Source organism: Heteronotia binoei, chromosome 10 (assembly GCF_032191835.1).
Source record: "Heteronotia binoei isolate CCM8104 ecotype False Entrance Well chromosome 10, APGP_CSIRO_Hbin_v1, whole genome shotgun sequence".
Lineage (NCBI taxonomy): Eukaryota > Metazoa > Chordata > Lepidosauria > Squamata > Gekkonidae > Heteronotia > Heteronotia binoei.
In genome coordinates this window covers 1,728,202-1,745,321 of record NC_083232.1, presented here as the reverse complement: position 1 = coordinate 1,745,321, position 17,120 = coordinate 1,728,202, and the positions used below count along the sequence as shown (strand labels likewise).

The window sequence follows — 17,120 nt, the reverse complement described above, 5'->3', positions numbered from 1 at the left end:
AGTCCCTCTTATTTATGAGACTGCCCCATCCCTCTCCCTCTGCTTTCTTCCCCCAAAGAGCACCCAGGGGCTTCTGCAGGCCCAACCTGCAAAAGGTCAAAACCAACAACTCCCCCCCCCCCTCCGGCCACCTGCCCTCTCCTCTGTGACTCCCCGCTTGTGGAATGGTGCCTGAGGGGGTCAAGAAAGCTCCCGCTCTCCCGGCTGCACAGCACAAAACGATTTCACAAACTGACTTTTCATTGTAGAAAGCATATTGGAAACAGGATCCTATTATGCCATTCCAGTAATGCTTAACGTGTCACATTAACACTTATGCTATGGTTTCCAGTCCTTTCTATCCTAATGCATTAGCTATTGAAGACCCCGTTTGGAGTGTAGATGACTGGGGAAGGCAATGGCAAACCACCCCGTAAAAAGTCTGCCGTGAAAACGTTTTGAGAGCAACATAAGAACATAAGAACATAAGAGAAGCCATGTTAGATCAGGCCAATGGCCCATCCAGTCCAACATTCTGTGTCACACAGCGGCCAAATATATATATATATATATATATATATATATATATATATATATATATATACACACACACACACACACACACACACACACACACACACACACTGTGGCTAATAGCCACTGATGGACCTCTGCTCCATATTTTTATCTAACCCCTTCTTGAAGGTGGCTATGCTTGTGGACGCCACCACCTCCTGTGGCAGTGAATTCCACATGTTAATCACCCTTTGGGTGAAAAAGTACTTCCTTTTATCCGTTTTAACCTGTCTGCTCAGCAATTTCATCGAATGCCCACGAGTTCTTGTATTGTGAGAAAGGGAGAAAAGTACTTCTTTCTCTACTTTCTCCATCCCATGCATTATCTTGTAAACTTCTATCATGTCACCCCTCAGTCGACGTTTCTCCAAGCTAAAGAGCCCTAAGCGTTTCAACCTTTCTTCATAGGGAAGGTGTTCCAGCCCTTTAATCATTTTAGTTGCCCTTTTCTGAACTTTCTCCAATGCTATAATATCCTTTTTGAGGTGCGGCGACCAGAACTGCACACAGTACTCCAAATGAGACCGCACCATCAATTTATACATTATGATACTGGCTGATTTGTTTTCAATTCCCTTCCCATTATGATACTGGCTGATTTGTTTTCAATTCCCTTCCTGATAATTCCCAGCATGGCGTTGGCCTTTTTTATTGCAAACGCACACTGCCTTGACATTTTCAGTGAATTATCTACCACGACCCCAAGATCTCTCTCTTGGTCAGTCTCTGCCAGTTCACACCCCATCAACTTGTATTTGTAGCTGGGATTCTTGGCCCCAATGTGCATTACTTTGCACTTGGCCACATTGAACCGCATCTGCCACGTTGACGCCCACTCACCCAGCCTCAACAGATCCCTTTGGAGTTCCTCACAATCCTCTCTGGTTCTCACCACCCTGAACAATTTAGTGACATCCGCAAACTTGGCCACTTCACTGCTCACTCCCAACTCTAAATCATTTATGAACAAGTTAAAGAGCATGGGACCCAGTACCGAGCCCTGCGGCACCCCGCTGCTTACCGCCCTGCGGCACCCCACTGCTTACCGTCCACCCCAGAGATGGAAACGACTGGTGCTTGCGCAGGGGACTACCTTTACCTTTTTACTAAGATGTTTTGCTGCAGCCTTAGGAATATGCACGATACTCTGGTTTAAACAGCCTGGGGGTTCCGGTGTTTATTGCTGAGAGGCAAGGGAGTGGCTTCCACGTTTGGAGGCCCACAGGGATGCTGAACTTGCAAGCAGGGAAACAGCCACCTGGAGCTGAGCAAACTGGACAGGTTTATTAAAGTCAGCAGAGCGCCAGCGGGATCACTTTTTGCCACACAGAGGAGTGACTCTGCCGCTCCGAGCAAAGCATTCGTTAGGCCGAGGAATGGCTGAGCCAAGCTGCCTTCTGCAGGCGGGAGGGGCCTTCCCCTCGGAAGATCAAGCAGCCTGGCTCAACGGGCAGCAGCAGCAGCAGCATCAAACACTCATGTCAGCTGCTCAAGGAGACGGTGCATCAAGGTGAGCGGGCTCATGCCTCCCCCGCCCACTATTTCAAAGACTCCCCTTTCTGTTTGTCTTTAGATATTTGCATCCACCCCAAAGCAGCTCACGCAACCATTCTCCCCTTCCTCCATTTCCCCCTCCCAACAACTGCCCAGTGAGGTGGATCAGGCTGAGAGATAGTGATCGGCACAAGGTCAACCTGGCAGGCCTCTAGGGCAGAGCGGGGATTTGAACCTGAGTCTCTCAGGCTCCGGTCGGACACTATCTCAAAGTTGCATATCACTCAGATTTGCATCCAGGAGCACCTTAAGACCAACAAAATTCCTGGGGCACGAGCTTTCGAGAGCCAAAGCGCCCTTTATACCCTGAAGATCTTGTCTGGACTCCAAGATGCTGCTGGACTCAAATCCAGCTCTTCTACCGAAGACCAATGTGGCTAACCTCACCAACGATGCCTTCTAATGACTCACCCTTTCTTTCCAGCCTTCTTTCTTGATTCAACTGGAGTGGAAGGAGGCGGTGGGGAAGGAGAGTGCCTTCTTTTCCTCGCACCGGCAGTCGCCTTCCTGTCTCTGCGTTCCGGGCTGCGGACTGGCTGCGGCAGAACAGAACTTTCATCAGGGTTCTGGACTCGTCACTCTCTGCCCCAACCAAAGAAGCACCCTCCTAGCCACCCAGACTCCTACTGCCCAACAAACAGCTACTAATGGGACCTTGCTCATAAACTTTTGCCTACACAATGAGAATTAGTTCACACAAACAGCAGCCGTTCCAGACGTGCCCCACTTCCAGCTGGAAGTGGGGGATTGAAGGAATAGCCGCTCTTTGTGAAACAACTCTCTCTGTGCATAGGGGGGGGAACACACTGGGGAGAAGACTAGGCGGGAATGTTTTCTCTGGCATGCAAACTGCCAGCTATGAAATCTATTCCAACAGGATCTGTCAAGGCTGGGCAAGCCCGCACCAACGTGGCAAATGAGGTTCAACACAAGCGAGTGCAAAGTAATGTGCACTGGACTCCAAAAATCCTAACTATGAATACAGGTCAATGGGATCCAAACTGGTGAAGACTGAGCAAAAGAGATATCTTGGAATCGTTGCTGATAACTCAGTGAAAATATGTTGATTCAGTGTGAGATGGCGATAAAAAAGGAAAATGCTATGCTGGGGATTATTAGGAAGGGAATTGAAAACATATCAAGGGACCTGAAATAGCCAGTATCATAATGCCCCGGTATACATCTTATTATGCAGCCTCTTTTGGAATACTGAGTACGGATCTGGCCACTACACCTGGAAGAAGGTATCACAGCACTGGAAAAAGTGCAGAAAAGGGCAACTAGACTGAGGGGATGGAACACCTTCCCTATGAAGAAAGGTTAAAGAAGTTAAGGCTATTTATCCTGGAGAAACAATGACTGAAAGGTGATAGGGATGGTAGGGAAAGCAGTACTTTTCTCCTTCTCTCACAATAGAAGAACTTGTGGGCATTCAATTAAATTAATAAGCAGTAGGTTTCGAACAGATAAAAGGAAGTTCTTCACCCAAAGAGTAATTTGCAGGTGGAACTCACTGCTGTAGGAAGTGATAATCAAGAGGGGATTAGATAAACCTATGGAGCAGAGGTCCATCAGTGACTCTTAGCCACAGGAAATAGATGGAACACTCTGTCTGGGCAGTGATGCTCTGTTCTTGGTGCTTGGGGGGGGGGGCACAGTGGGAGGGCTTCTGGAGATCTGGTCCCACAGGTGGACCTCCTGATGGCCCCTGTGTTTTGGCCACTGCAGGACACAGAGTGTTGGACTGGATGGGCCATTGGCCCGATCCAACAGGGCTTCTCTTATTTTCTTATGTGACACAGTGTTGGACTGGATGGGCTGTTGGCCTGATCCCACATGGCTTCTTTTATGGTCTCTCTAGAACAACGTTGCTAGGCTCTGAGCAACCACCAGCTAGCTTAGCATCTTTAAGTCACACACAGAAGAGAAGGCTGCTAATGCTGTTGCTCGAGACTACGGCCACAGGAAACAGAGACATCTTACTTCTTCATTCTTCATATAGATCCGCTGGCGAAAGCTAACTGCCTTCTTGTTCTCGTCCACCTCATAGTCTTCTTCGTTCATCCATTCATTGAATATGTCTGTGTCCAGAATCCATTTGGCGTGAACCTACAGAAACAACCAAAAACCAAATGTTCAGAATAACTTCTCCCCCTGCTGCCATTTCTGCACACGGAGAGAATTTTGGAGGGGGAATCTCCTCAGAGCGTGAACCACCAGCTGGCCACCGTGTGAGGGTGGATGCTGGATTAGATGTACCCCCCGGTCTGACCCAGTAAGGCTCTTCTTATGCTCTTAAAACACATGCCTAAAAACCAGACATCACCTAAGCAGTGCCTGAATTCATGCTGCTTGGAAAGTCCCCTGCTTTCACCTGGATCCCTCCCAATTCTGACTGCACCTCCTGCCTTCCTTCTTCTGAAACAGAGCCCAACCCCACACAGCAAGCACCCTCTCTGCTCCCTTCTCCTCTAAACACTCAGAGGCGTCTTTCTTTGGAAAAGCTTTTTCATGAATGGTCCTTGCTTCACCGTGCCTGGCTTTGCACCCTACCTCTTGGTTCTCATTTGATCACCACATACTACCTATTCTTAGCCTAATTCCGTTACTGCATTTACATGCCTGCTATAATTAGCATTTACAGCACTCTTCGGTACCTCAAGCACACAATGCTTACAACACCCCTGTGGCATCAGGCAGGCTGTTGCTCTCATCTCCACATTGCAGATGGGGAGGCAGAGGGGGAAACGGCTCCCTTCAGGCCCACCTGAGAAGCCCAGAGCAAACACTGGATTCAAGCCAAAGCCTTCCTGGCAACAGTCGCACACTTTGCTGCTACGCAGCATCGGCTCAACACATGAGGTCCCTGGATTCTAGATCTAGCAGCACCTCAGAGACCAATGAAATTTCCAGGGCGTGAGCTTTTGAAAGTCAAAGCTCCCTTGTGACAAACAGTGTCCTCTTGCCTTGAGGCAAGACTAAAGGCACTGCAGAATAAATGTGCACTGAGAAGTGCTCAGCTGCAACTGTTCTGTGTAGCAAAGGGCTTTTACATTTCACAAAGGGACTTTATAGACCGACGAGGATGCCGGCACATTTCCATCACGACATAAGAACATAAGAGAAGCTCTGTTGGACCACTATCTATCTATCTATCTATCTATCTATCTATCTATCTATCTATCTATCTATCTATCTATCTATCTATCTATCTATCTATCTATCTATCTATCTATCTATCTATCCATCCATCCATCCACCCACCCACCCACCCACACTATGGCTAATAGCCACTGATGGACCTCTGCTCCATATTTTTATCTAACCCCCTCTTGAAGCTGGCTATGCTTGTAGCCGCCGCCACCTCCTGTGGCAGTGAATTCCGCATGTTAAATCACCCTTTGGGTGAAGAAGTACTTCCTTTTATCTGTTCTAACCTGACGGCTCAGCAATTTCATTGAATGCCCACGAGTTCTCGTATTGTGAGAAAGAGAGAAAAGGACTTCTTTCTCTACTTTCTCCATCCCATGCATTATCTTGTCAACTTCTATAATGTCACGCCACAGTCAACATTTCTCCAAGCTAAAGAGCCCCAAGCGTTTCAACCCTTCTTCATAGGAAAAGTGTTCCAACTCTTTAATCATTCTAGTTGCCCTTTTCTGGACTTTCTCCAATGCTGGACAATTATGAACTTGGCCACAATGAATAGGACCGTTAATCAAGCCAGCTTCCTCCAGCAAACAGCCAACAACCTGGCTTCAAAAAGGTGAGCAGTCTTTATGCAACCAGCCTTGGTGGTGGTAGAATCATCATCATGATCACCATCGAAGCTTTTTTGGGTAGCAGGAACCCCTTTGCATACTCGACCACACCCGCCCAATGTAGCCAATCCTCCAAGAGCTCACAGTAGGCCTGTAAGAAGAGCCCTGTGAGCTCTGGGAGGATCGGATACCTCAGGGGTGTGGCTTAATATGCAAAGGAGTTCCTGCTAAAAAAAAAAAACCCTGACGACGACGACGATGATTAAATAAAAACATTTTCATTCCACCTTTGCCCCCAGTCCGGTCTACGAGGTGGCAAATAGAAAAACCTCAGCAACTAAAATACAGCTAAAATTATTTAAAAATAAATTAAAACGAATAAACCACACTAGGAGGAAGACCACGCACGTCACTATTGTAACCCTCAGCTTGAAGATCTCAACAGAACGGGACTTTTTCAAAATAAAGCACCGTTTCAACATGGCAGTGAGGCAGCGACCTGCACATCTGAACTGGAACTCAGTCATGAGCATAAAGTCCAGACTCCAGACAGCTGTCTCAGGCTCCCGTTTGACTCAGCTCCCCACCCGCAGGAGAAAAGAGCATCTCTTGCCTTCCCTTGCCCCAGACCTGCCCCACAGCCCAGTAGAAGGCAGCTGTACAGACCTGCCCGTCCAATAGCTTAGGGCTGGAAGAAGAACATAAGAGAAGCCCTGCTGGATCAGGCCAGTGGCCCATCCAGTCCAACGCTCTGTGTCACTCAGTGGCCAAAACCCAGAGGCCATCAGGAGGTCCATCAGTGGGGCCAGGACACTAGAAGCCCTCCCACTGTGTCCCCCGACAAGCACCAAGAATACAGAGCATCACTTGCCTCAGACATGAGAACATAAGAGAAGCCATGTTGGATCAGGCCAATGGTGCATCCAGTCCAACAATCTGTGTCACACAGTGGCCAAAAAAACCCAGGTGCCATCAGGAGGCCAATCAGTGGGGCCAGGACACTACAAGCCCCTCCACTGTTTCCCTCTGCAAAATCTCAACAGGAGTACACTGCCATGGAGAAGAGGTCCATCACTGGCTTCTAAAGGGAGCCTCCATAGAGAGGGGCAAGTAAACCCCTGAATCTCGGGCCAAGAGACAGCATCAGGGGAAGGTCTTGGCCTCTGTGCCCTGTTGTTGGCCCTCCACAGGAACTGGTTGGCTACTGTGAGAGATGGGATAGTAGAAGGACCACTGGGGTGATCTTCTTCTGATGTTCTTAGGAGGAAGCTTCGGCTTCTGTGCCCTATTGTTGGATCTCCTGAGGAACTGGTTGGCCACTCAGTGAGACAGGAGGCTGGATGAGATGGACCCTCATTGGTTTCATCCAGCAGGCCTCTTCCTAATGCTCTTAATATAAGGACAATATTGAATCAGACCTGCTTCAGAGTGCAGTAAAGTGGCAGCAAGAGAAAGTCGCTCTCTCTTTCTCAGGAGATGCAGCCCAAAGAAGAAGAAATTCCCGCCCGCGGTCTTCAGATGGCATTAATTATAGACATGATAATCTCCCCACAAATAATTCCACTGGGCGGAACAAGCGTGGCCTAGTAGACAATGCTGGACTTGGGCAACAGGTTGTTTTCTCAGAGTTTCCCCGAAGGCCGCTCAGCTGGATCCTCCCCCAGCAGCAATGGATTAATTGCGAGAATATACTAATGAGCTGCTTCAGGGCTGTGGCATCAACCCTGGGGGCAAAACTCCACCGCTCGCCCATGATGGGGGGGGGGGGGGGTGTCTGCAGAAATAACAGCCACGCCAAGATCGGCTGCATCACTCTGGCTGCCGAGACACTTCTGGGCTCAGTGGCTCCTGCCCTTGAGGCAGAGCACCTTCTTCTGTACATGAGACTTCCAAACACATCTACTAAATGCAGATGGGAGGAGGAGGAGAAATTGGATTTATATCCCGCCCTCCACTCTAAATTTCAGTCTCAGAGAGGCTCACCATCTCCTTTACCTTCCTCCCCACAACAGACACCTTGTGAGGTGGGTGGGGCTGAGAGGGCTCTCGCAGCAGCTGCCCTTTCAAGGAAAACTCCTACAAGAGCTATGGCTGACCCAAGGCCATGCTAGCAGGTGCAAGTGGAGGAGTGGGGAATCAAACCCGGTTCTCTCAGATAAGAGTCTGTGCACTTCACCACTACACCCAACTGGCTCTCTATTAGAGCTCTGGCTGACCCAAGGCCATTCCAGCAGCTGCAAGTGGAGGAGTGGGGAATCAAACCTGGTTCTTCCAGATAAGAGTCCGTGCACTTAACCACGACACCAAACTGCCTGTGAGATAGGTGGGGCTGAGAGAGCTCTCCCAGAAGCTGCCCTTTCTTGGACAACTCCTCCGAGAGCTATGGCTGACCCAAGGCCATTCCAGCAGGTGCAAGTGGAGGAGTGGGGAATCAAACCCGGTTCTCCCAGATAAGAGTCCGCATACCTAACCACTACACAAAACTGGTACGCAACAGGGCTGTCTCATCTTGCTGCTGACACCTTCAGGGAAGCTTGACCAAACCGTGTCCTAGTTTCTACCAATGGTATACTTTTGAAAAATAATTCTCAAAGGCTGTTCCAACAAATTCAAGTGGTCCAATTTTTAAACCCTGGATTTTAATTTTTAAACTGTGAATTAAGCGTCCTATCCCACACACTCCCCTTCCCCCCCGGCATGTCTGAAGCAACATCCTGTTATTTTACGCGAAGAGATGGCAGCTTCTGAAATGGCTGTTGCTTCAGAGCTCTTTGGAGAGCAACATGCTGGTCTCACCTTCCATGGCTTCTCCGGAATGGGAGGCTCTTCAGCTTCTGCATCTATATCACCAGCATGAACCCAAGTGTCGTAGCTGGGAGGAAAATACAAAACCAAGATGTGAATGGATCCCTCGGGCCTGTTCACCTGAGACACATCTGGCACGACATAACAACCAATCATTTTGCATCCCACTCTGAACAGTTAAAAGAGCCCTGTGGCGCAGAATGTTAAAGCTGCACTACTGCAGTCAGAGCCCTCTGCTCACGACTTGAGTTTGATCCCTGTGGAAGCTGGTTCAGGTAGTTGAAGCCTTCCATCCTTCCGAGGTCGGTCAAATGAGTCCCCAGCTTGCTGAGGGGAAAGCGTAGATGACTGGGGAAGGCAATGGCAAACCACCCTGTAAAGTCTGCCATGAAAATGTTGTGAAAGCAACATCACCCCAGAGTCGGAAACGACTGGTGCTTGCACAGGCGACCTTTCCTTTTAAGAGCCCCGCGGCGCAGAGTGTTAAAGCTGCAGTACTGCAGGCCTAAGCTCTGCTCATGACCTGAGTTTTATCCCCAGCGGAAGCTGGTTCAGGTCGCCAGCTCGAGGTTGACTCAGCCTTTCATCCTTCCGAGGTCGGTCAAAGGAGTCCCCAGCTTGCTGGAGGGAAAGTGTAGATGACTGGGGAAGGCAATGCCAAACCACCCCATAAAAAGTCTGCCGTGAAAACGTTGTGAAAGCAACGTCACCCCAGAGTTGGAAACAACTGGTGCTTGCACAGGGGACCTTCCCTTTTTCCTTTTCCTAAACAGTTAATAACATCTCAACCAGGAAAAAAAACCCACCCAGTATCATAGAACAGGAGACTGGATTCACATCGTGCCCTTCACTTAAGAGTCTCAGAGCAGCTTACAATCTCATTTCCTTTCCCCTCCCCACAACAGACCCCCTGTTAGGCAGGTGGGGCTAAGAGAGCTCTTCTGAGAACTGCTCTTTCAAGAGCTGTGGCTGACCCAAGACCATTCAGCAGGTGCGTGTGGAGGAGTGGGGAATCAAACCCAGTTCTCCCCGATCAGAGTCCGCATTGGCCATCCATTCCTTTTCCTTACCTGTCTGGGTAACAGCCCCAGTGCACAAGAACCTGCTTGTCCTTTTTCATCACAGGTCTCAGCCACTCTTCTGCAACAGAAAAATAAATTGCTGCAAAGAACATAAGAGAAGCTATGTTGGATCAGGCCAATGGCCCATCCAGTCCAACACTCTGTGTCACAGTGGCCAAAAAAACCCAAGTGCCATCAGGAGGTTCACAAGTGGAGCTTCCACTTTGCCGCCCCCCCCCCCAAGCACCAAGAATACAGAGCATCACTGCCCCAGACAGTTCCAATAAAATGCTGTGGCTAATAGCCACTGATGGACCTCTGCTCCATATGCTTATCCAATCCCCTCTTGAAACTGATTATGCTTGTAGCTGCCACCACCTCCTGTGGCAGTGAACTAAATATTCAACTGTCAGGACCCCAACCCGACTGATTACTGGAAGACCACTCGTTTTAAGCTCCTAACCTTTTTGGAGTGACGACACACATCCATATTTAAGTGACCCATTCATGTCTGCCCCAAAGGTTTTGAGCACCTTAAGGAAATTATTCCCATGGCATCCATCTAGTTCAGAATTCCACAGCGGCTAACCAGGAGCTTTTGAGAAAGCCACAAACGTTGCACAAAGGGCACACTGCCACCATTATGAACCCCAAGCAAACGGCATACGCAATTTCTAAATAAAGTTACAACAGTGTTTCCAGGTCAAAATCATTTTTCCATTAAATGGGACCCTAGAAACTTCTCCCAGGTAAGAGTCTGCACACTTTACCACAACACCAAACTGGCTCTCTATTAGAGCTATGGCTGACCCAAGGCCATTCCAGCAGCTGCAAGTGGAGGAGGAGTGGGGAATGAAACCCAGTTCTCCCAGATAAGAGTCTGCGCACTTCACCACTACACCAAACTGGCTCTGAGACTGGCTCCCACTTGTCAGGGCTAGTGGCTCTTGGAGTGGAGCAGGGGAACACAGTTGCCCCTGAGTTAATGAGATTGGTGCAGGAGAGGGGGGGTGAGGGAAGAGGGAATAAAAGAAAAGCGGCTAGGGAGCTGAGGGGGAAATGCTCGGAGGAGAGACCAAGACTGGATGGGCGAGAGGGAGAGAGATTCTGGTCTGAGAAGCTGGAAGATTGGTTCTTCCTGAGACCTGAGAAGAGGGCACAGATGGTGTGTTAACCGCCTCCGTCAGGTGGCCTGAGGCTCCATGAGCAGATTGTCGAATTCCCTCACCCTGGAGGCCAGCTCTTCTGACAAAAGGAGCCCCAGCAGATGAGAGGCTGACAACAACTTAGTAGCAGCTGCAAACTTAGCCACTCCACTGCTTACTCCCGACTCCAAATCATAAAGGAAGAAGTTTAAATGCACTGGACCTCCTACCGAGCCTTGCGGTACCCCACTGGTTACGACTCTCCACTGTGAAAATTGCCTATTTATACTCAGTGTCTGTTTCCTAAGAAGAACATAGAACATAAGAGATCAGGCCAGTGGCCCATCCAGTCCAACACTCTGTGTCACATAAGAACATAAGAGAAGCCCTGTTGGATCAGGCCAATGGCCCCTCCAGTCCAACACTCTGTGTCACATAAGAACATCAGAGAAGCCATGTTGGATCAGGCCAATGGCCCCTCCAGTCCAACACTCTGTGTCGCATAAGAGGAGCCATGTTGGATCAGGCCAGTGGCCCATCCAGTCCAACACTCTGTGTCACATAAGAACATAAGAGGAGCCCTGTTGGATCAGGCCAATGGCCCCTCCAGTCCAACACTGGGTCACACAGAGGCCAAAAAACCCCAAGTGCCATCAGGAGGTCCACCGGTGGGGCTAGAAGCCCTCCCAATGTGCGCCCCCCTCCCCCAGCAACGTTATATTTTCAGGACTCGCTTCCTGTTAACGAACCAGTTTTTAATCCACAAGAGGACTGCTGAGTTGACTCAGGAGCCTTGGATGAGGAACTTTACTGAAGCTTTCTAGAAGCCCAGGTACCCAACCTCAACTGGGGCACCCTTGTCCACTCGCTTAGAATCACAGAGTTGGAAGGGACCTCTAGGGTCATCTAGTCCAACCCCCTGCACGATGCAGGAAACTCACAAACGCCTCCCCCTAAATTCACAGGATCCTCATTGCTGTCAGATGGCCATCTAGCCTCTGTTTAAAAACTGCCAAGGAAGGAGAGCCCACCACCTCCCGAGGAGGAAGCCTGTTCCACTGAGGAACTACTCTAAACTCACAAACCCCTCCCCTTAAATTCACAGGATCTGCATTGCTGTCAGATGGCCATCCAGCCTCTGTTTAAAAACCTCCACGGAAGGAGAGCCCACCACCTCCCGAGGAGGAAGCCTGTTCCACTGAGGAACTACTCTAAACTCACAAACGCCTCCCCCTAAATTCACAGGATCCTCATTGCTGTCAGAGGGCCATCCAGCCTCTGTTTAAAAACCTCCACGGAAGGAGAGCCCACCACCTCCCGAGGACGAAGCCTGTTCCACTGAGGAACCGCTTGTTCACCCACTCGCTCTAAAAGGCTAGTGAGACAAGATCTTCCCTTACAGAATCCATGCTGAGCCTTCCTCAACAGCTCCTGTTGATCAATGCCCCCTACGAATTCTACCTTTAATGATGGATTCCACCAAAATCCTCACAATCTCTCAGTGTAACCTATTTAACACAAATGTATGCAACTCTGTGTAGCTTCAGGTGCAGCTGCTTGTGTCCGTAGCCATCTCACAGCTAGTATGCCGAATGGGGCAAATGACTGAGGCTGCACAGGGGAGGGACGGTGGCTCAGTGGTAGAGCATCTGCTTGGTAAGCAGAAGGTCCCAGGTTCAATCCCTGGCATCTCCAAAAAAGGGTCCAGGCAAATAGGGGTGAATAGGAGTGAAAAACCTCAGCTTGAGACCCTAGAGAGCCGCTGCCAGTCTGAGTAGACAAGATTGACTTTGATGGACCAGTATAAGGCAGCTTCATATGTCCATATATATGTCCACATGGTCATGGAGGGGAGCAACTGTTCCAGGAGAGGAAAGGGTGTCACCCGAGCTGCTGCTCTGGCTTCCTGCCAGCTCCCAGGCTTGCCTTCTCCTCAGGGGCCCTTGTGCCTGCATCACGCTTCCTCTCCGTACTCCGTACTACGGTTCACTCCCCCCACCCCCAAGCTGAGAACCAGGCCAGAAATAGCATCAGTCCTCAGTCTCCGCTTCTGCTCCCTTCGGAGCTCAGGAAGAAAGCACGGCCACGTGACGCTCTCGTTCGTCGCCTGAACTCCCCAGGCTCTCTTTGAGATAAAGGAAAGAGGATGCCGCTTCCCTGAGATGCTTCATGCCCAGAAAGCGGAAGCACTATTTTTGAACTGAGAAATCCTACCCTGCTTTGAGAGAGGAGCGAGCTGCCAGCGTAAGCAGAGCCAAGACTGCTGCAAGAAGGGGGCTCACCGTCACCAAGATTCAGCGGCATCGAAAGGTTCCTAGAATGACTCCGGCGGACAATAGTTCTTACAGGCAATTCTGATGGGAGGGGAATAGTTTAATAGTGTCCAGAAAGATCCAAATGATGTATTAGTGCAACAGCTCTTAAGGACAGAGGTTCCCTCTACGTAATCTTTGGAGGCCCTGCTCTTGGAGTTCTCGGGGCTTCTGAGCTCAGGTGGCAACCTGGGAGAGGACATCCGTGGTCTGGAACACTCTCCTCAGGGAGACCCGCCTGTCCCCGCCTGCCCCCCAATGGGCAGAGGCTTTCTCCTTCATCTGGCATTCCTTCTGGGATCCCTCCTCCCCATCAAACACTTGTACTGTTGCTTTAAAGTCTTTTATGTATTTTAGCTCTGGCATTAATGGTTTTAATGATTTGCTATTGTTGGTTTTAAGGGTCTTTAAGAATGGGATTTTATTACACATGTTTTAATTTGGAAGCTGCCCTGGTGGTTCTGAGGAGGGCAGAAAGGGCAGGGTATAGAATCATAGAATTGGAAGGGACCTCCAGGGTCATCTAGTCCAACCCCCTGCACAATGCAGGAAACTCACAAACACCTCCCCCTAAATTCACAGGATCTTCATTGCTGTCAGAGGGCCATCTAGCCTCTGTTTAAAAACCTCCAAGGAAAGAGAGCCCACCACCTCCCGAGGAAGCCTGATCCACTGAGGAATCATAGAGTTCGAAGGGACCTCCAGGGTCATCTAGTCCAACCCCCTGCACAATGCAGGAAACTCACAAACACCTCCCCCTAAATGCACAGGATCTTCATTGCTGTCAGATGGCCATCTAGCCTCTGTTTAAAAACCTCCAAGGAAAGAGAGCCCACCACCTCCTGAGGATGAAGCCTGTTCCACTGAAGAACTGCTCTAACGGTCAGGAAGTTCTTTCTAATGTTGAGCCGGAAACTCTTTTGATTTAATTTCATAGAATCCTAGAGTTGGAAGGGACCTCCAGGGTCATCTAGTCCAACCCCCTGCACAATGCTGGAAACTCACAAACCCCTCCCCCTAAATTCACCTTTTGAGGGGGTTGAAAGGAGCCATGGGGGAGAGCAGAAGGTCAGTAAAATCTGTGGCCATCTTCTTTTGCTTGTGTTTCATGAGGGCCAGCCCAATGTTTTCTTCTTGCCAAAGGAAAAAAGACGTGTTTTAAAATAAAGAACTGACAGGGAGGAGGCTGCCTAGGTGTGTTCACAGCACCTGCATAGTTTATGCTGGGGGGGAGAGAAGTGGAAATAAAGCGTTCCCCCCCCCCCGCCACCCACATGGAGAACAAGCTCAGCTGGATGGGCTCTGAGCGAGAACTACCTGCTTGAACAGACTCCAGAGTCCTACCAAACTGTAGGGGGTCTGCATACCCTTCTCTCTACTGCTGTTCCTGTGGCTGCGCTTTTGTTCCTTCTGCTTAAGGAAAAGGTAGATGGGTACCCAATTTACAAGACCAGGAAGCCAGCAGAGTTTCCATTTGTTCAGGCTACATAAAATTAGTGGGTTTTTTTTTTTAAAGCAATTAGCCTCAGTTTCAAGCACATGAAGACCCTGACCACAAAGAATCCAATGTCAAGGAATGCAAACACAATCATCTCCCCATCCACGGAGAGGGGCGAGGAAGGACACAGCAAAGACGCTCAGATGTTTACAAAGATGAATACTGCCATCTAGTGGAAGCCAAGTGTCAGAACACAACCTGAAGAAGCGAGCAAGCGACCCACAAAACACCCTGCCACAAATTTTGTTGGACTTTAAGGCGCTCCTGGACTCTTCCTCTTTTCTACCAAGAACGCAACCCCGAAATAGTTGCTCATGGCAACCAAGTCACGGCTGCTTCTCATACGTGCAAACATTTCTTTAACACATTTACATCCCATCCTCTCAGATAAAGCTTCCGGAACAGCTACGTGATTAAAAAAAACTGTTATTAGTGATAACTACAATAAAGCATCAAACAAAACAGACGGGAATACTGACATTTGAACCCAGCAGCATCACCTTAGAGAGCTTTGAGTCTTGAAAGGTCGTAACAACCAAACACTGAGACAACAAAACTGCCCCCCCCGCCCACACACACACGTGATTGTCATAATTATACACGCATCACAGGTCAGCAGTTCCCATATGAGAGAAGGCAGGAGGAGGGCTTGTGAACAGGCTTGATTCTCCAGGCTTCCAGCGCTACCCCCTCGCAGATTTTCAAAAGCCAACTTCACTAGACTGATTCCCACAATCGTCCTTTTTTAAAAGTACCCAGTACCAAATTTAGAGCTCCTTTTCCTCCTGCTCTTTAAGCACCAGGACACAGTCCAGCCTGGATTCCAGAACTGAAGTGCAGAGTGCCAGATGCGTTAACTCAGGGGTGTCGAACACACAGCCTGAGGGCCGAATTAGGCCCCCGAAGGGCTCCTATCAGGGCCCTGAGCAACTGGCTCTTGTCTGCTTCCTTCTCCCTCTCTCTTGCTTCCTTCTGCATCTCAACTCATTTTACAAGGCGTGCTCATTCGCACAGGAGCTACAAAGCAAAACCTCTGTTTTCTCCATTGGTTGAGGCTCCTCTGCCTCTTGGTCCCCTGGGGAGGGAGGGAAAGAGCTAGAGCTTCCTTCGCCCAGTTCCCTGGATCCCAAAGAAAGCACCTTTAAGACCAACAAGTGCTAATGTTTTAAGCATGTTTTATTTTAAGTTAAAAAACAGCAATCTTTAATCGTGTTTGTGTGTCCTTTAAAAGTTTATATCTGCTACCTAATTTTAAATAGGTACACACATGGCCCGGCCCAACACGGCCTCACCTAACATGCTCTCGTTTATATCAGATCTGGCCCTTATGAGTTTCACACCCTTGCGTTAACTGTTTTCTGCAGCTAATCAACCCTAAGGGGCTGGCCGGGTTGAGTTCACAGCACTAGCAAGTTATCTTCGGCCACAAACTTGCACCCTGTAATCCATTAAATAGGGCAACAACAAGGAGGAGTAGTTGTAATTATAATACCATGTAGATCAAAAGAAACATTATTGTGCAAGACCAAAAGAACCGTTCCTGGGAAGATGCTGAGCTCCATCTTTGCATTGGGATGGAAGCCAGATTTCTGAAATGCATGGAGTTATGAGCAAGAAATAAAGACAGCAGATTTAAAATACTGTGTTGGTTCCTAATTCTGGCATCCTTTGGGTTAATTTCAGATTGCAGATGGCGACAGTCTGTATGTGGAAGACAGCTGTCGAAATGAAGCTTAAATCTCCGGATTCTTTGTCTGGACTTCATGAATCTTGTTGGACTTTATTAAGGGCTTCATTGTAATCGGAATATTGAATGGATGTTTAATAACTGGAATCCTTCCTTTCTGCAGATTTGATAATTACATTGTATTATTGATAATATATCGTACGTAAAAACGTTTATGATAGAATTACATAAAATGTGTTTTTGAATAAATAATTAGGACTGGTTCTTTTAGTCTACATGATATCATCCATTAGACGGGGCCACATCTGAAAGTTCCTGCTCCTTCACATACTTGATTTGTTCTTAGATTCAGGTGGGCTGCTGTGTCGGACTGAATCGGCAGGACAAATACCTGACCCCCTCGTCTGATGAAATGTGCTTAGAGAGCACACAAAAGCGTTCGTTCTGAATAAAACTTGGTTGGTCTTAAAGGTGCCACTTGACTCCTGCTTTGTTCAACCGCTTCAGACCGACACGGCTGCCCGCTTGGATCTATCAGCAGGACAACGTTTGAGTCCAGCGGTACCTTTAAGACCAACGAAGTTTAAGTCTGAGCTTCATTCTACCCAGAATTCAACTTTGTTGGTCTTAACGATGCCGCTGGACTCCAACTAGTTTGTTTTTAATAGAGTTCTCAGACACCATTTTTCTCTGGCAGTCCTGAAGTCAGGGTCAGAGGGGGGAAGCCACCACCAAGCCCCAG

At 48.8% G+C, this 17,120-nt stretch overlaps 1 protein-coding gene across 1 annotated transcript in view; it reads right to left on the bottom strand.

Annotated features, from left to right (window-relative positions):
- SMARCC1 (SWI/SNF related, matrix associated, actin dependent regulator of chromatin subfamily c member 1) overlaps nucleotides 1-17,120 on the bottom strand; it is a 165,434-nt gene that overhangs the window by 124,702 nt on the left and 23,612 nt on the right. The window contains exons 8-11 of the mRNA XM_060248243.1: nucleotides 9,746-9,815; nucleotides 8,667-8,742; nucleotides 4,093-4,218; nucleotides 2,521-2,645 (exon numbers count right to left, since the gene is read on the bottom strand). Coding sequence (XP_060104226.1) covers nucleotides 2,521-2,645; nucleotides 4,093-4,218; nucleotides 8,667-8,742; nucleotides 9,746-9,815 — 397 coding nt within the window. The remainder of the gene's footprint in view (nucleotides 1-2,520; nucleotides 2,646-4,092; nucleotides 4,219-8,666; nucleotides 8,743-9,745; nucleotides 9,816-17,120) is intronic.